The 20,067-nt window shown below is 35.1% G+C and overlaps 2 protein-coding genes across 7 annotated transcripts; one reads left to right on the top strand and one right to left on the bottom strand.

Moving 5' to 3' along the window:
• Positions 1 to 202: 202 nt before the first annotated feature.
• On the top strand, positions 203 to 18,095 carry LOC101503998 (uncharacterized). Of its 6 annotated transcripts, none has more exons than XM_004488909.4 (14): positions 203 to 552; positions 4,471 to 4,758; positions 4,931 to 5,110; positions 6,030 to 6,165; positions 6,631 to 6,965; positions 7,844 to 7,973; positions 8,694 to 8,822; positions 8,948 to 8,992; positions 9,479 to 9,558; positions 10,907 to 11,003; positions 11,117 to 11,206; positions 17,283 to 17,336; positions 17,487 to 17,552; positions 17,672 to 18,095. In XM_004488909.4, the coding sequence occupies exons 1-14, from the start codon at positions 203 to 205 to the stop codon at positions 17,822 to 17,824; spliced, it is 2,133 nt and encodes a 710-aa protein (XP_004488966.1). In that variant the 3' UTR covers positions 17,825 to 18,095. The 6 variants fall into 6 exon arrangements, 3 of the variants coding, with proteins under 3 accessions (XP_004488966.1, XP_004488967.1, XP_004488968.1); XM_004488910.4 differs by having other exon boundaries at positions 17,487 to 17,583; positions 17,672 to 17,901; XM_004488911.4 differs by lacking the exons at positions 4,471 to 4,758; positions 4,931 to 5,110.
• On the bottom strand, positions 2,227 to 3,645 carry LOC113787095 (THO complex subunit 4C-like). Its single transcript, XM_027335611.2, has one exon. It carries the CDS (start codon positions 3,628 to 3,630, stop codon positions 3,325 to 3,327), a length of 306 nt encoding a protein of 101 aa, XP_027191412.1. The 5' UTR covers positions 3,631 to 3,645; the 3' UTR covers positions 2,227 to 3,324.
• Positions 18,096 to 20,067: the final 1,972 nt, after the last annotated feature.

Raw genomic sequence — 20,067 nt, 5'->3', positions numbered from 1 at the left:
ATTCACCCAAATAAATAAATAAATATCACTAATTCAGTTTTTGTTTGATTTGGGTGGGTAATTTTGAAACCATACATATTCAACTTATCAAGAAATGAAGACAGTATTAGTAAAAAAAAAAAAAAAGAAATGAAGACAGTACGATTAGATTGAGCATGGTGGTGGTGGTTGTTGTTCCTTTTTCAACTTCAACATATTCCAGATGTCATATTCATTCGTCGCCACCACCAACGCTCTCCCAATACGGCCCTCACTCTCTCTCTCTTTCCCACACTACCATTCACTCTCTTGTTCACAATCACTCAAACACAGTCTTCCTTGTTCAAGGCTTCAGGAAATATCTGTTGCTTCAGACTCACAACGCAGTGAAAACGACAACAACAATATAAAGTGGAAGGAAAATAAGGATGACGAAGAAGAAGTTGGAATTTCTAAAATACAAGTGCCCAGACAGAAACACATCCCCGTTTCCAAGTCCCAACTTCTAGATGCTATCCTCTCTCTCATGCTCAACCAAGACACTACTGCTCATCACTTTCGCCTTCTCACCTCGTAAGTTTCAATATCCTATTCCTATATTATGTTCAGAAGCATGGTTGGGCCAAATAAAAAGAGAGATGATTAAAAGAAATATTGAACTTAAAATGAATAAATGTTCATTGAGTAACTTCTGTTGCTTATCTCAAGCTAGAAGTGTTGTGAACACCTTTCAGCTTGCTAAAGGGTATTAGAGAAATTAGTAATTGTTAATTAGAGACTAGTTAGTTAGCAGTTGGTTCTCTCTATATAGGAGAGGTAGTTACTTGATGTAAAGGAACTTTTCATCGCTTTCTATCAATTTACTTAGTCATTACTATAATACAACTTTAAACTTTTTGGTGAAGTAGTGGGATTTTAGAGAAAAGGAGGAGAGAAAATAATAAGAGTTTGAATATTATTGATAATTTATGTTAACTTGATTACAAAAGACTTAATACTAATCTATATTTATAGAGAAACATAGACTCAATCCTAAATCAGGAATAAATCATAATAATAATGAAAGATATTATAAGATATCTATATGAATATAAATTGATCCTATGAAATAACTCAAGATACTCTAATATAATATAATAGACACTTTAAAATATTTTCTAATATTCTAACACTCCCCGTCAAGCTAAAGCTTAATAAGCTTTAGCTTGCTACAAGAAAACATTGTTTTGCTCCACAAAATAATAAAAAAGATGGAAAGACAACTCAAGGATGCATGCGAAGTCGAAGAGAATTGCTATAAATATAGCCTAGCTAGATAGTCTGATTGATCATCAGTCTGAGAGAAATTCATGGCAGACAATTGAACAAAGCAAACTCTGTTCTTCTAAAAAACTGCATTTGGAAGTTTCAAACCAATAATAATAGAGACTCTAAATATTTAAACTTGAATCTACTTCAAGGAGAGAGATGCGTGCTTCAAGGAGAGAATGACAAGACCAATGCATCTGGGACAAATTGCCAAGATAAAGTAAGTCATGAAAATAAAAGATACCGTTAGAATAACCACCAACGAAAGAAGTCATCACTAATATAATTCATGTGGAAAAAGGGACACCACCGGAATGATCGTCGGTGGGAATATAAGTCACTATTATAATATACTAATAATAACTAAATTGCATGACAAACACCAAAGAAGAAGCAGCGCGACTCTAACGAAACGAAATCATGATCAATCAACGGAATAAGAAAATGCGTCTAAAACAAGATAGATAATGGCTGTTTGAACAATAACACATATTTTTGTTGATCAAAATTGGAGAATAAAGGCAGATCTGGAACCATCGAAGAGAGAATAATCGTGCACCAAGAAGAATCTCAGAATTGCAAATCTTCCAAACCTGTCAGCTAAGAGCCCACTCATAAAGGCTGCAACAGCTGCCACAACAAAGACTGGAGAGATTCCTCGACCAAAAATCTGATCCCACGGTCCACGTCCCAAGGACACCACAATCTGTGGGACCACTATTCCCAGAATCAGGACACCCATTCAATGCCTCCACAACATTAGCAGCATTGTCTGGATTTTCGAAATTGACAAAACCAAAACACTTTGACCTACCATCTGCATCTCTCATAAAAACAACACTAGTAATGGTGCCATATTCTCCAAATACCTTTCTCAACTCATCCACTGAGATAGGTTTTTTCACATAAACATTATTAAATTGAACAAAACGATAACCATTAGACTGACCAGAACCATTTAACTTATCAATTGCATTCTGAGCAGATTCCTCAATGTCAAATTGAACAAAACCATTAGACTACAAGAACCATTTAACTTATCAATTGCATTATGAGCAGATTCCTCAATGTCAAATTGAACAAAACCATTAGACTCACTAGAACCGTCAATAGCTATTTTGCAAGATAAAATATGTCTAAATGTTGAAAAAGTATCATGTAAAGCTTTGTGATCAATTGTCTTATCCAAATTATCGATAAAAGTATTTGCAGTACCATTCTTCCTAATACTAGGATCTCGATGAGAATACATAACCCTAATAGATTTGCTCTTTAGTGGAGTAAAATTCAGCATATCCAATGCCCTAGCCGCATCATGAGGGTTACTGAAATTAAGATAACCATAACATCAACTTCAACACCAAACTTGTACACAAGCCCATGGATTTTCTTCACCTCTTGCAACAAAGAACAACACTTGAGTAAACTCACAAAGGTACTATTATCAGGTTTCAAACCTTGTACATCCCACATTTCAGAAAACAACCGTTGCACCATGCAAAAGTCACCAACTTGAGCAAACCCAGAAATCATAACATTCCAAGCAACGACATCTCTCTTCAACAATCCATAAAAAACACACCACGCGCCCCTTAAATGATTGCCACCTTTGAAGTACATATACACAAGAGAACTCCCAGCAAATTTGTCTTTTTCAATTCTACAGTGAACAAGCAAGCCATGAATCTGCAAACCCACATTCAAAAAAGCAGGGTTGGCACAAGCTCGAAGCAGAACAGAGAAAGTGTACTCATTGGGTATCTCGTCCAATGCACGCATGTGATTGAACATCTCAAAGGCTTTTGGGAGTGACCCATTTTTGAGATGTGATGAAATTAAAGTTGTCCAAGTGACAACGTTCCTGTGAGGCATTTTGTCGAACAGTTGGTGGGCATGGCGAAGATTTTGAATAGAAACTCAAAAGGGTGTTGGCTAAATGGGTTTGTGAAATGCATTGGGTGATTATGAGTTTTGCATGAATTTGATTGCAAATCCACGGGCCAAGTTGGAAACATACAACTTTGTGTCGGCTTCTACTCATTGAATTCCTGCAGCTCTAAGGCTATCCCCAAACAAATCATTCTGCATCGGGAAAGGCTTGGTTCTGCGAATAGACTTGGCAATAGCAAAAGATGATGGGCGAGTGTTGACCATAAGTGGACCTCTGCGAACAGCACCAGTTGTTCTTCCACCGTTACCAGGACCAGTCAGTCTTCTACCATTAACAGCAGCAGTTATTCTTCCACCACCAAGAGTCCCACTTCCATGACCCGAACGGCCTCTGCCTCTGTTACTCCTGTTCTTAATTCTATCATCAAGTGACATATCCAAGGAAGAAGCCATTGCACTTGCAACTTAACAAAGTCAAATGCTTCTTGTAATTTTAATATTCTAGCCCTGGAGATGGTAAAAAACCGCGGATGAAGAACAAAGAAATAATCGGACGGAGAAAAATTGGAGAGATGGAGAGTGTGCGGTGTGTGTTTCTGGGGGCGCAAAAGTTGACAGATGGAAAATTAGGGTTTCGATATGTGAAAAAAGGGGGTTTTAAGGTTTCGGCCAGAGAGCTGTTTAAATAGACTAAGGATAAACCCGCCATTGATCGGAATGGATAAGGGATATGGCGGAGAAACTTAAACTTTTTTGAATTTTTATTTTCTTCAGTATTTTTTTTTTGAAGGTTGTTTGCCGGAAACAATGGCGGTGACTAGCAAACTGAACGGAAAACGTGGTGGTTTGAAAAAGGAATGTTCACTTTGAAAAAAGAGAAATAGGCTCGGAATATTAGCGAGCAGTTCAAGGAGGATCGAAATAGGCTCTAGATACCATGTTGAAGTTGTGGGATTTTAGAGAAAATGAGGAGATAAAATAATAAGGGTTTGAATATTATTGATAATTTATGTTAACTTGATTACAAATGATTCAATACTAATCTCTATTTATAGAGAAACATCGACTCAATCCTAACTCAGGAATAAATCATAATAATAATGAGACATATTCTAAGATATATCTATGAATATAAGTTGATCCTACGAAATAACTTAATACTCTAATATAATATAATAAATACTATAAGATATTTTCTAATATTCTAACACTTTTCCTTTTTCTTTTGTGGATGCCATGTTTCTTAACAACTATTCCTATTCACTTTCTTTACCACTGCTCTATAATCTTCAGCTGTTTGGACTCTATACTTCATGCCGAACACAAAAGCATCTTAGAGGAAATGCGTTCCGATTATCACCTCATCAATGCACTCCAAACTCAGGATCAGGAGGATGATGACACACAACTTGCGGCCGACGGAACCAATTCAAACTTGGTAACCAATGCCAATGACATCTTTCAATATGGGAATGGGAAGGTCTATCAGGATATGCTTTCTAACTATGCTCTTAACCTCGGGACTCTTTTTCGTTCTCTCGACAACATAACTGCAAACAACAATTATGATAGGGGGTCTAGGTTTGTTTCTTCCAAACTCTGCTCCTTTGTTATTCATGTGGTTCTTTCAATTCAATTATTGCTCTCTAGATTTGAAAGGAAAAAAAAACTTGATTGGAGTTCTAGTCAATATAACTTGGAAACAAATTAAAATTTTGCTTTGATTGACTCATTTTTCCAAACTTATTGGTAGAGTTACCATCGCTACTCGTTTCCAACGTGCCTTCATGCAACTTCTTTCTGATGCACAATTTGAAGAACTATCAGCTTGGGATCTAATGTTAACATCTGCACTGAATACAGACTATCTCCTTACCTTGCCAATATATGTTGATTGGAAGAGAGCATATGAGTCTAATGCCATAATCTTTAGGTAAGGTCATTTCATATACATTTTTTCTCCATGTCTTCTGTTCTTTAATATTAAATATTATATCATACTTCTAAAATTAATCTTGAATTCTTGATATGCATCTTTCATTTTCGAACGTTAATAGTTTCAGTATCAAAGATTCAAACAGTTAGGTGAATTTCCTTCTGTGATCGATTAACCATTAACAAATGAAGTAACATAACTACTGTTAGGACTTCAAATGAGAATTTGGGTCCAAATGGGCAGTTAATACATCAGCTTCCCAAGCTCATTGTGTGGCGGGTTTAGGGTAGAAGAAATAGGAGGGGACAGTGCCAGAGTGGGGATGTCCATGTGGTAGAGAGTGCGGGAGGGGTGCCAACTGTGTAATGGGATTCCTTTTTATTGGGACTTGGAAGACAGAGAGAACAGAGAGGTATGATATGGAAAGAGCGCTCCAGCCCTCTGTAGGCTGTGGCCACTAGAGCAACTTTTAATGTATTTCCTTTACTCCAGATGCAATAATCATATTTCCTTTCCATTGTTGAGCTATTTTCCACATAATTACCCAGTATTGGTTTTGGATTCTCCCAGTTACCTTCTTTTTGCTCTTTTTTGTTGTTGCATCTCCTTTTCTGTCAGGTTCTGCATTGGATGTCGCAAAGGTTTATCAATGTGCCTATTTTTACATTTAACTATAATGCAAATTCCTATGGTTGTTTGAAACTTTCTTGTACTGTTTTATTTTGTTCTATTTTTTGTTGTTATTTCTGAGCAGATATTGACCTGATATTTGTTCTAAACTTGCGAGTTAAGCTTCTGGTTTAGGTAACGTTTCAGATGAAAACATGGGTTTCACTGTTTCAGTAATGCAGAAATTATAATTTAGCATATTTCTTCTCTTTATCTGAGAGTAATGTATTATCTTTTTCTATCGTAGGAGGGGTTATGCAACTGAGAAGCAGAATGGCCTATTAATTGTTGAAAAACTGGATTACTTACAGTCTAAGCTTCTACAAACAATCTTCTTTGTTGTATCAAAACCACTAGCAAACCTTGGCACCTGGATAAACGAGGTTACTTTTTTGTGTTAGTTTCATCATTTACCTTTCTTGACATCTGAATAGAGATATAGAATCATCCCATTATTCAGGCATGTCAAAGAAAATTCTTTACATACATTGTTCTACACGAATATAAGACATGCATCAATATTGCTTAAAATGCTTCCACTGTCTTTAATCTTCTATACATTTTCCAAGGATGACCGTTACTTGTTTTCTTTATGTCTGGCATCTTTTTTCTTACTTGTAGAAAACACAAGTCTTTTGATACGGTTTATCACTGAATCGACTTATCTGATCTGTCAATCTATCTATAAGAGCATCAATCTATCTATTTGGCCACAACATACTCTGGTTTCACACTATCAAGTTTAGAAGTTGTGCATGATATCACGATTATGTCTATCTAGTCAAAATTATCTTACAAATGTTAACACCTTAAGTATCATGTATAATATGTCTTGTTCACTTCTGCAGCTTTATGAAACTGTCAGTCAGAAACGTGAAGTGCACAATTGGACAGAAAAATTAAAGCTTTGGCTAAAGGAACTGTCAGTATTTAAAAAATCACTACTCTATAATGACAATGCTTTGGATGAGCAAACAGGTGTAAACCAAGTACAAAATGCAGAACTCCCTATCTGGCTGGCAGCTCAGAGGGCAGTAGCTCGATATGAAGGGATTTTGTCACCTGTTGGTCCTCGTGAAAGGCTCCTGAGGAGATTGCTTTCTTGGATTGGACTTATTCCCGCTACACCAGAAACACCTTTTCAGGTTGAAAATGACGGTGACTCACCAGAACCTTATTTAAGGTTTGATCCACAAACAGCTCTTTTACTACTGTCTGTTATCTCTGCTAAAAGCTCCTATTATTTGAATCATAAAGGAGCAAATATTTGCTTTCCATCATTCCAAGAAATCATCTTTGAACTCATATTGCTGATTGCAGCAACAGTGACAATGTGGCATGGCAGAAACTAAGCAATGAAGTATAGGCATATATAATACATGTAATAAAAAATAAATGAATACCAAAATACTATCTATATATTATTTCCATATCAGATACTCTTGGGTTTTGATGAAACATTCTTGCTCATCCAACATATGTAAAGAATGCCTCAACACAGTATCAAGCAAATTCAAATATTCAAACTTAATATATTTTTTCCTAAAAATATTCAGGAGTATCAGAGTGTTGTGTGGGTGCCAAGTTTCTTTATGATCCATTTTGGAGACAGATGTGGCTCCTTTCATTAAGCTATTTTAACATAAAAGCTGATTCCTAATTATTTACGCATTTCTTTTTGCGTTTGGAAGTGTACACATCTTGATATGGGAGGGGAGTTGGTGGCTCAATGGAGGATCAAATCTCCAATAGCATCAATATTAAAGACTAGGGCCAGTGCCAGTTGAGCTATCCGCTGTTTGGCATTATTTATGCATTAACTTCCACTTTATAACTGGTTATAATTTATTTAATGTGTCCGTGGGTTCAATAGGGAGTAATTATTTTGAATCATGTATAAGAATGAAGCCTTGAAACTGAAATAGATTAGATGCACCTGGAGTGATCAAATATCTCGAAATTACAAATGCGTGTTGATGTCATGTTTATTTTGCTAGTGTAGTGTAATTTGGTTGAAGCATCATCATTTGACATGATCAATAATTGAAATTCTCTATCCAGGCCTACTTTTTTATCAAGGATATCACTTAGTGATACATGGAGACCTGCATCAAGGAAGTACTGCGGAAATGATCCTTGGAAAATGTTAAAAACTTCTATATCCATACTTTTCTCACAATCAGTCTTGCAGGTATTACCTATAATCTACAATTTCTTGTAGGGATACTCAAATATGTACTTAGGAGAGCCATTCCGACGACATGTCTTATGTTTGTGACCTTCATGTCTACACGGCATTCCCTTCCTGTTGCAGCATTTTGGCCAAAAGGATGAAGATAGATTATACATCTATTATTACTTATAAATATATATGATACTCTCCTAATTTTGCTACTAATGATTTAGAGGAGTTTTCAATTTTTCAGACAGGGATAGAGTAAATTCAAAGTTGCAATAGTTGATATGATAGAGTTCTTTACTGGCAATGTTTTTTTGAGGACTGATATGATCAATTTTTTTAGCAAAGGAGAATTGATATGATTATTGATAGGATACTTGAGAAGTCAATTAATGTTGGTCCAGATGATGAGGTGTTAGTGACCTCAAAGTATGACAAGCCCATTATTTTGAGGGTGTATGAATAAGAAAAAGCGAGGTGATAGGAGTGGGGGCGTGGGAGCTGCCTAGCTGGCAGTTAGTTACAATTCGGATTTTGTATAGAAGGGGGGGGAAATAATCAATCATTCATTCTGCTTTCTGTTATAAAAGTTTGAGGACAGATAAAACGTTTTATCTCATTTTCTCTTTTTCAGTGTTAATACCATCCAAGTTTCCTCATTTTCTGCTGTTAATTTGTTCTGTTTTATTTATTCTGGAAAATTGATCCAAATCTTATACGTTTGCAAAATAGGAACCAGCCTTTGAAGAATTAATTCTACTATATACAGAGGAAGTTGGTGAAACAAATGGTAAAGATACAGCTGAAGTTCCGTCATTGCAATTAAAGATCTACGAGAGAATTCCTTTTCCAGATTTACCGGTAATTTTTTCGCCACTACAGGGCTGTCGGATCTCAGATGAGAAGACTCTTATTGGTGTTGTTCCTGATGTAACTTTGGATTTTGATACGTTTAATTCTTCAGATGATATTCAATTTATTTGCAGGTAGTTTTTCCTCACAAAAAGCTATCATTTCGCATCATAGACACTGTAAGAAATCTTCTAGAAGTCTCGCTTCTTGTTTTTTATTTTGTTTTAAACTCTTTTTAAAGTTGTATGCGATGTCTATTGTCTATAAGTGATTCTATATGTATATTCTGTATTTACGATAATCATGATTTAATTTGAGTTTTTTCTCCTCCCTCCCCTCTATTACTAAATTTTCCAGAGCAAACATTTTTTTAATAACTGCCTGGCCCAGTTTTACAAGCCAATAAGTGTCTGGGTAATCCAGTCTTTAATAAAGATGAATGATAATTATGCTTGGCACGAATTTCTTGATAATGTTAGATAGTATTCATAATTCATTTGTTCTCTCCTATAGACTATACACTAGATATATAAGCATGGCATACTTTCCTGTAATATATTTAAAAAAATAATATAATGATGAAAAAAAATTAGAATCTTGTTTGTAAAGGTACCTTTAATTACCCTATTTGTTTAGTGTTGTAACTTTTAACTGGAAACTTACAGGTGCGCTTGGATGCTGCCACAATTTTGGGACTCCTGGCATATTTCATAAACTACAAATTTGTGAATGTCTTATCTTCCCCGTATGTACATATTAGTTTCATATGCTATGATAATATTCCTAAAAAATGTTTCTGCATCTAAAATGATATTTAATTATGGTTCTAGTTTTGTCTTAGTTACACTCACTTATCTCTAAGGCTAGAAAGGTATTGCGTTTTTTTTATCACAAACTGGGTAGCTACCTGTAATTGTGTATTTATTTCCCTTCCTTTTCAAACAATTTTTCAGAATAATACTATCAAATATCAAGCATGGTAGTTTCTAGGAAATGCGTTGAGCAGAGCATAGCACGGTGTTAGAATATCAACAAGGGGAAAGAATGATGCAAATGATATATCAGGAACACATTAGGTCAATATATGTTATTTAGTATAGTGCTGTTATCTTTGTTATAGGGATTTTATTTTGTTTGGAACCTTATCTTATTCTTAGGGATTTTAATTTTACTTTTGGGACTCGTGGCATATTTCATATACTACAAATATGTGAATGTCTTATCCTCCCTGTATGTACATCTTAGTTTCATATGATGTTGATTTTAATTTTACTTTAATAGGTTATTTGTTCACTTATTTAATTAGAATTAGGATAATAGGGGTTTGTGTTGTGTCTTTTGAAACACATCATTTACACCATATATCAATATAGACAAATTTTATTCATAAATCTTTATTCTCTTCTTTATTCTCTTCCACTCTACAAGCCGATTTTGTGGGGTTGTGTTATGCCTAACCCAAGTTTTAAGATGATAGCAGAGCCTATCTATGATCCATTGAGTCACCTACTATAAATTTTATGATGTCCAACCTTGGGAGTGAGACGTGTGTTAAGAGTCTCACATTGGGTGAGATAAGGCCTAACAAAATGTTTATAAGTAGTGGGTAGTCCTCACCCTACAAGTCGGTTTTTTGGAGTTGTGTTAGGCCAAATCCAAATTCTAAGACTATCATTCTCCTATACTGTTATTTGTTATTTTAAATTGATTGTTCATTTATTGGATCTTCTTGCAATTTTATTTTAGCACTAAAAAGCATAGAAGAAATTGTTTGTATATTGATTAAATGGATTTAGATATTTGGATTTCAAATTTTGAAGTCAGGGATTAATTTGAGCATGCAGAAGTAAGGAATATGTAAACAGTAATAGGCTGTTAAACCCTAAGCTACGGGACCATATATTATATGACATACTTATATATCAAATAAAGTTATGGTACATATGAGGACATGCACACACATTTTCTCGATTGACTAGAAGGAAACGCCCCATTTCTACTTTCCATCAGTAACTTTTTCTGCCTAGAAGTTACATCATTTGAGAAACTGTTGGAGCACTTGTTTAAATATTTTACTTTCATTTTTATGTCAGATCAGCTGTATTACTTGATGTCGTTGCCATAAGTGCTCTGATAATATATGGGAGTCGTGTGGCTCTAGGTTACAAACAGACATGGGATCGGTATCAGGTAGATTAACATAATACTAGTTTTTTTGTGCTATTATGCCAAAAGAATATGGCCCCATCTTTTGCATTTTATGGAAAGGAAACATCTGAATTGTCAAATACTTTATATTGCAGCTATTAGTGAACAAGACACTTTATGAAAAGACCTTAGCAAGTGGCTTCGGCTCAGTGCATTTTCTTTTAGATGCTTCTGAACAGCAGCAAGTGAGAAACTTCCTCTCCTTATGCTTTCTGTCCATTTATGTTTCCAGTTTCTGTGTAATTCTGGCGTTCTTGGGGAAGGGGCAACCATTGCTGCTGCTGAATCAATCAGTTGATAACATGGGGCTTAATTATTCAAAGTAGTTGAATAATTTTATTTAGCAAGTTTAAGGTATAATGTAAAAGGCCCAACCTCTTGGGTAGTTTGTGTTAGAAGGAAGAAAAATGTTTTAGATGACGATTGGATTAGGAGGACAGTTATGTGTGTTTTAATTATATACACATCGCATGAAAATTATGTTTTATTGGGCACTCCCTCCGTCCTTAATTATAAGCACTCATTTTCTTACTCACCTATATTAAGAAAAGTAAGTAATGAATTTTATGTGTTGATGTTTCTAAAATAACCGTTGTATATAAATATATTCAACTTTGACTATTCTTCATCCAAGATAAATCAATAGTATTAATAAAAGGTATATTTGGAAAATAATAATAAATGCATCTAGTAATTTGAAAAGGGGAATTATATTTGAGAACAAATTTTTTCCTCAGTCTGCTTATAATTAGGTATAGAGGGACTAGTTTTTTCTGATTGTGTTGAGAGATGAGAATTCTCTGTCAGGACTTAGGCCTGCGTAAATGCTTTATTCCAATTCCAGTTTAAGTTGTCCTGCTTGTGTGCCAAACTCTTGAGTCTAACTTATAATCTTTTTCCAAAGTACATAATCATATAGACATTTTGGATCCAATTGGTTGGAAAACTATTATGGAATCATATAATAAAACTGAGGTTGGAATTGCATGGAGAATATGGTAAACTGAAAATCAAATATGATATGTAGTACACTGCCTAAGTTAAGTGTTGAAATATCAAGGAAAATTATATTTGATTCTCTTTTATTTTATATTATATTGTTTATTTTTATTTTATGATATTGTCATTATTACTCAGTATTACTATTGTAATTTTTTTTTCTATATAAACAACTTACGGCTGTAGTAATAAAATATGAAAGTATTTTGCCTTTTACTTTCTTCATGGCATCAAGAGCTATTGGTTAGGGTTCTGTAAAGTTTTCCACAACCCAGTGGGGATTGGGAGCGCACACAATACCCCATGGAAGGCAGCCTTTATGCGTAGCCGCGACGGCAGCAACGACAATGTTTTGGGCGAAAAATCAGAAGTAGTCAACAATGCCGGCAGTGTTGGTTTAGGCAGTGGCAGCGGCCCAGGCGGCAGTAGCGGCTGGAATGGTTTTTCCAATTTTTTTTGCCATGAAGGAACTTCTAATGCCCTCAAGGTTGAAATCTAGAAACTCAATGGAAAAAATTATGTCGAATGGTCCCAAACCGCAAAATTGATACTAGATGGTAAGGGAAAATATGGTTTCCTCACAAGAGAGGTGCAAATGCTCGCCACAACTGATCCAAATTATAGGTTTTACAAATATGAGAACTATGTTATTATTGCTTGGCTGCTTATTAATATGGAATCAGCAATTAGAAAACCTTTTATGTTTTTGCCTACTGCGAAGGAAGTTTGGGAGGTTGTCAAAGAAACATATTCTGATATTCAAAATTCTTCTCAAACTTTCGATCTCAAATCACGATTGTGGCATGCCAAACAAGGAGATATAGATGTCACTACCTATTATAATGAGTTGATGACACTATGGCAAGAATTTGATCTCTGCTATGATGATCGTTGGAAGTGCTGTGAGGACAATGTTTTGTTTCTTAAGAGACAGGAGAACGATCGAGTATTCATGTTCTTGGTTGGGCTTAATAAGCGGCTTGATGAAGTCCGAGGCAAAATATTGGGAACGATTCCATTGCCATCACTTCGAGAAGCGTTCTGAGAAGTTAGAAGAGAAGAGGCGAGACAAGGTGTTATGATGGGTAAGTCACCTTTTGTTGTTGAGGTCGAAAGCTCTGCCCTAGTCACTAAGAATGAAGACGGGAAGAGAGATGACAAGAAACCATGGTGCGAACATTGCAAACGTCCATGGCACACATGTGATACATGTTGGAAGCTCCATGGAAAACCTCTAAATTGGAAGAAAAAAGGAGGAAACGAAGGTCATGCCCTCCAAGCTGGTACCTCTGATCAAAAGAAGCAGTCTCGTTCAAGCACATCTCCTTTCACCAAGGAACAATTAGATCGATTGTACAAACTCCTTGAGTCTCATACTCCTTCTTTCTCTATAGCTTAGAGAGGTAATTTTTCAAATACTGCTCTACTTAGTGTCACTCCCAGCCATACTTGGATTATCGATTCTGGTGCTACTGATCATATGACTGGGGAATCGAATTTGTTTACTTCTTATAGGCCTTGTGCAGGTAATCACAAAATTAAAATTGCAGATGACTCTCTTTCAGCCATTGCAGGGAAAGGTTCTGTTATTCTGTCACATGTGTTAACCTTAAAAGATGTCTTACATGTTCCCAATTTATCATGTAATCTGTTATCCATTACTAAATTAACAAAGGATATAAATTGTCAAACTAACTTCTTTCATTCTCATTGCACTTTTAAGGATTTGAACATGGGGAAGATGATTGGCAATGCTAAGGAGTGTGGAGGACTCTATTTTTTTGAAAATGGACTCGACTTCAAAGACCAACCAAAACCGAGTACCTGCTTTGAATCTATTTTTGTTTCTTCTAATAATGATATTATGTTATGGCATTTACGGTTAGGACATCCTAGTTTTCCGTATTTGAAACATTTGTTTCCTAAATTATTTTCTAAGAAGGATCCGTCTTTATTTCACTGTGAAACTTGTGAATTTGTTAAATATCACCGTTCTTCTTTTTCTACACAACCATATAAACAATCAAAACCGTTTGCAGTTATTCATAGTGATGTTTGAGGTCCTAATAGAATAAACATATTTTGTAATAAAAAATGGTTTATAACTTTTATTGATGATCATACTAGAATTTGTTGGGATTATCTATTGAAAGAAAAATCCGAAGTTGGACAGGTTGTCAACTTCTTTTTTTAAAATGGTGCACACTCAATACCAAACAAATATTTTAATAGTAAAGGATATTTTAATATACTTTTGTCCGATTTTTTTCTTGCAAATGGGGTTGTTCATCAAAGTTCTTGTGTTAATACACTCCAACAAAATGGAATTGCAGAGAGAAAGAATAAGCATCTTCTTGATGTTGCTAGAGCTTTACTATTTGCAAAAAAGGTTCCAAAACATTTGTGGGTTTAAATTTTGACAGACTTTATTTATTTCCAGAACATGAACAAGTGAAGTTGTTTTAACTGCGTCATATTTAATTAATTGAATGCCATCTAAAGTTTTAGATTTTCATACCCCTCTTGATGTTTTTCGAAATTATTTTCCTTTGACTAGTGTCTTTGTTGATTTGCCACTAAAAGTTTTTGGTTGCACTGCTTTTGTTCATCAACATAAACAACTTGACAAACTCGAGTCACGGACAATAAAATGTGTGTTTACCGGTTACTCTCCAACTCAGAAGGGGTGTTGGTGTTTTGAACCAAAATCAAAAAGAATTTTTGTAACCATGGATGTTACTTTTGTTGAAAATTAACTATTTTTTACTGACATTCATCTCAAGTGATATAGTGTTGTCACAAAATTCTGAGGCTTACATTGATGCTCCAAAAGAAAATGCCAAAGAATCCATTTTGGAACTCAATTCACTTATGAATGAGGTTTCGATATTCGGGGGCGACAATTTCAAATCAAAATCACAGTGATCAAATTCTTGATCTCAATAATAATGAAGGACTACCTGAAATGCCACAACATACACAAAGCAGGTTTACTACTATTGACCCTACTTGGAAGGTAATGTCTTTAAAAGAAGAAACCATAAACAGAGAAATGAAGGACCCATTCTCCGACCCTTCCAAGATTCCGAACCAATAGATAATCCAACACATCATCTTGATACATGTAAGTTTTCTTCTGTTCTTAAGAGTCACGTCGAGTATCCTGATATAGACCTTCCTATTGCAATTAGAAAACCTGATAGATCATGCACTAAATATCCTTTGTCTAATTATCTATCATACTCAAAATTATCTTTGTCATTTATTGCATTTACCTCTAAGTTGTCTGCTGTAGAAATTCCAAAAAATATACAGGAGACTCTAAAAATTCCAAAGTGGAAGGAAGCTGTTCTTGAGGAGATGAAAGCTCTTGAGAAGAATCAAACTTGGAGAGTCATGACATTACCTACAGGAAAGAATACCGTTGGGTGTAAATGAGTATTTACTGTGAAATATAATTCTGATAACACAGTTGAAAGATACAAGGCACACTTGGTTGCTAAAGGGTTTACTCAAACATATGACATTGACTACTTAGAGACTTTTGCTCATGTTGCCAAATTAAACACTATTAGAGTCGTGTCCTTGGCGGTGAATTTAGATTGGTCTCTTAACCAACTTGATGTAAAAAATGTTTTTCTAAATGTGATTTGGAGGAGGAAGTATACATGAATAGTCCACCTGGCTTTGAAGATAAGTTTGGTTCAAATGTGTGCAAACTACAAAAATCCCTTTATGGTTTCAAGTAATCCACAAGGGCTTGGTTTGAAAAATTCACTCGATCTGTCAAAAGGCAAGGATATATGCAGGGACAATCAGACCATACGTTGTTCATGAAGTTATCTAATGTTGATAAAATTGCAATTCTAATTGTATATATAGATGATATTATTCTCACAAGAGATGACATTGTTGAGATGAAAAGTTTGAAGAAAAATTTGACAAGAATTTGAGATCGATTTAGGCACGCTTAAATATTTTCTTTGTATGGAAGTTGCTCGCTCAAAGAAGAGAATTATTGTTTCTCAAAGGTAATACATCCTAGATCTCTTGGAAGAAATTGGGATGAGTGGGTGTAGAACAGTAGATACTCCTATGGAGTTAAATGCTAAACTTTGGGAGAAGGGCGGTGTTCCTGTTGAGATTGGAAGATATCAGAGGTTGGTTGACAAACTTATTTATCTTGCCCACACTAGATCTGACATCGCTTTCTCTATGAGTGTTGTAAGCCAATTCATGCATTCTCCCTATGAAGAACACTTGGAGGCAGTTTATCGGATTTTAAGGTACTTGAAATCCAATCCTGGAAAGGGTTTGTGCTTCAAAAAAACTAATGAGAGAGAAGCCTCTATATTTACAGATGTTGATTGGGCAGGATCAGTTACCGATAAAAAATCCACTACTGGATATTGTGCCTATGTTTGGGGAAATTTAGTCACTTGGAGAAGTAAGAAACAATGGGTTGTTGCTCGAAACAGTGCAGAAGTCGAATTCAGAGCAATGGCTCAAGGAATCTGTGAACTTTTGTGGTTTTGTAAACTCTTGGACGAACTGAAAATGATAGTTGACTCACCCTTAAAATTGTTCTCCGATAGCAAAACAACAATAAGTATAGCTCACAACCCTGTACAACATGATAAAACCAAACACATTGAGATTGACCGCCATTTCATAAAAGAAAAAATTGATGCTGGAATTATATGCCTGCCATTTGTGACTTCCAATCAGCAAACTGCTGATATCTTGACAAAAAGTTTGGCAAGACCCAATTTTGAGCGACTTGTAACAAAGTTGGGCCTGACAGATATCTATGCACTAACTTGAGAGGAGGTGTTGAAAAATCAAGGAAAACCAGATTTGATTCTCTTTTATTTATATTATTTTGTTTATTTTTATTTTATGATTCTATTATTATTACTCGGTATTACTATTGTAATTTCCCCCCCTATATAAACAGCTTAAGGCTGTAGTAATAAAATATAAAAGTATTTTGTCTTTTACTTTCTTGATAAAGTCATTCAATTTTAATAAATATCAACATCTATGAACTGGTCTCATGTGGTTTACGTTAAGAAATCAAATATATGAACAAAAGTCTCAGTCCCAGTAGTGGATTAGGTCATGCACGCTATTTATTTTGTAAAATTAATCCGGGTATGTTCTTGAAACATAGGTTCCAACCTCATCATCATCATTACTATTGTTCTTATAATGTATTTTGACCTTCCTTAACTTTTTTCTCCCAAAAATTTATATGTGCAGTACAAGGAAGCTATTTTGGCTTATGCTGTCCTGCTCAAAGCAGATAAGGGTCAGGTTTGTTAAATTTCCTCCCAATTATGCTTTCTCGAGTTCTGCTATGCACATTCATGTAGTTGCTTTCTTAGGAATAATTGTTAGCAAATCCATCCTATGATATTTCACTCTCAGCAATACATAAATCATGTGTAACATTCCTTCCTGCAGGTCACTTCTCGACAAAGCGTAGGAGAGAAATGTGAGAGATTCATGTATGAAGTGTTTAAAGTGAAGGTGATGTGTTGAGGGGGTTCTGCTTTCTAAAGTTAATACTTCAGTCTGTTACGCAGTTAGGTATTGCTGACTATAATCATTGCATAATTTTCCATTCTTATACAATTTGGAATTGCCAGGTTGAAATGCCAGTTGACAAGGCGCTCAATACATTATTAAGGCTGAACCTAGCAACTGAAACTTGTATTGATGGAAGGCATGGATTGCTGGCTATACCTTGTCCTCAGGCCTATGAGGCCCTTAAAGAACGATGGAATAGTTTGCTTTGTTAAACTTTAAATGTAAGATATGCATGTTTCATAGGGTACTGGAAAGTAATGGAAACAACCTTTACGATTAACCCAATAAAGGCACTATATGGTACATAATACCACCATGGCATCCAGTAATAATTATCTATATGATGAGTCTTGGCACTATTCATACTACACCTTGTGTAAATATATAAAACAAAGTATAGATCTTTATTAAGTATATGAAGCTTGATTAACAGCTTCTGAATCTGTTGCATCAGTTAAATTAATTTTAGATTATTTATGATCATGTTTTTCTGTTAATTTAGTTGAACACCCTTTGCAAGAGAGCTGGTACATGTACATGTACATACATTGGTGTATCATTTTTTTAAAAAGATATTGGTGTATCATTTTTCTTCAATCAATGAGAACGAGTCCTCTTCTTCACTTTTGTCTGCTTCTCTGTCAGTAATGTTTTCTCATTGGTTACATTAGTGAGTATTATTGTTGATATTGGTTTTGCCTTATGTCCTATCAGTATGTTTCTAATCAAATGCCCAAACTAGAAACCAAATGAGATTAGAAACATATTCCACAGAGATTGATGACTCGAATGGAAACAGAATTAAACCCCCTGTCCAAATATCTAAACAGAGAAATGTTCTTAATGCTCAAAAACATTAATGTGGGGCTGGGCATCCCCAACAAAGTTTCAATTTTTGTGTGTTTAGATTCTCCCTAAAATCACATTGAAGAATAAAGTTAGACACTTTGGTTAAACTGTATGAGACCGTAGTCTAAGCCTTTGGTAGACGTTGTCAGAAAAATTGGATTGAGCTGGAGAGTCTCGTGAGAGCAAAAGTAAGTGTTCTCTAGCTGAAAGTCAAACTCAAAATAAGTAAGGTTTGAGTTTAATTGAGTGACGCTCAATAGCAACTAGCTCATGGTTGGTACTGTAAGTTGCAATTTGGCTTGACCGTTAGTTAGGTTATACAATACATACATACATACCCAAAACTCATACATTTATTTATTACTATTATTATTGTTTTCAAACACTTTTGAAACAGAAGCAAATTAAGGAGAATGAACAGAATTTGTGAATGAATAATAATATTGATTATATAATGTTGGTGATTATTAATAATAATATGAGTTTAGAGTTGGAGTGGGAGTCTCCAACATCATCACCTCCTACACCTCCATCTCCACTTCCCATTAGTTATGGAGCAGGAAACAGTAAATACTCTTTCTCAGCTTCTTCAACTCCTTCGCCGCCTTTCTCCTTGCCTCCTTCAACCCACACATCTGCTGAAAATCTCCCCCTTCTACACAAGACAACATTAATTGGTAGTCCTAATGTGCCATCAGTATTTTCACTGGATCGCCAAGATCAAGAATTGGAATCCAAGAGCTCATGCCTCAAGGACTTGTAAGTTTGAAATGATCAATCTCTTAATGTCTTTTTTTTATTACGTATATACTTTACTTTCATGGGAGGACACTTGACAGACACATATGAACATTCACAGCACAGCAGCAATTATCATGTTCATTTGATATTATATAATTTAGAATGATCAATGTCTATCTGCTTCTATTCCTTGTGTTGTGTTGCGTCCCTTGACTGGTAGGTTAAAGTTTAGCTACTTTCATTCCAAATACAGCAAGCAATTCTATGTTGGAGACACCCACCAGTCAAGTCAAATTAGTAGAATAGGGTGTTTATGTTCCACCTTTTCTTTAATGCTCAAGACAACGCTAACCACCTTTTCTTTGTCCTGATTCAATAACAACAGGTTGGAATGGTTTATACAAAGATGTTGCAATTGTTGTAACAAATTCCCTTCCATCTTCCTAACACCACCCAACAGCTCCACAACTCAAAGCAATGGTCAAGATTGTGTTTCCATTCATTTCAACTCCAAAACTTTTTGCACAAACAACAACATGCACCTCTATTAGCATTAAAATCCCTCAACCATTTTTATTTTCACTCTTTTAATTTGTGGAGAATCTGGAATTCGGGTGCAATTAGCTAACGACGATGTAAATACCGACTTTCATTCAAATCTCCCTCTCTCGCGCCCACATTTCAAAATATAAGGGTGATCGTTGAGGTTTGCAGAACTGTGCTATTGTGTTTTTAAGATTTGTTGTGCTATTGTGTTTTTAAGATTTGTTGTTATTCTATATAAATAAATAATTCGTACATGTATTTGTCTCTTTTGTAAGTTTATGAAAATATGTGACAAAACTATTTGTGCACTGGTGACACT

The sequence above is a fragment of the Cicer arietinum genome, chromosome 1 (genome assembly GCF_000331145.2).
Source record: "Cicer arietinum cultivar CDC Frontier isolate Library 1 chromosome 1, Cicar.CDCFrontier_v2.0, whole genome shotgun sequence".
NCBI classification, from domain to species: domain Eukaryota; kingdom Viridiplantae; phylum Streptophyta; class Magnoliopsida; order Fabales; family Fabaceae; genus Cicer; species Cicer arietinum.
This window is presented reverse-complemented; position numbering and strand designations above follow the sequence as displayed.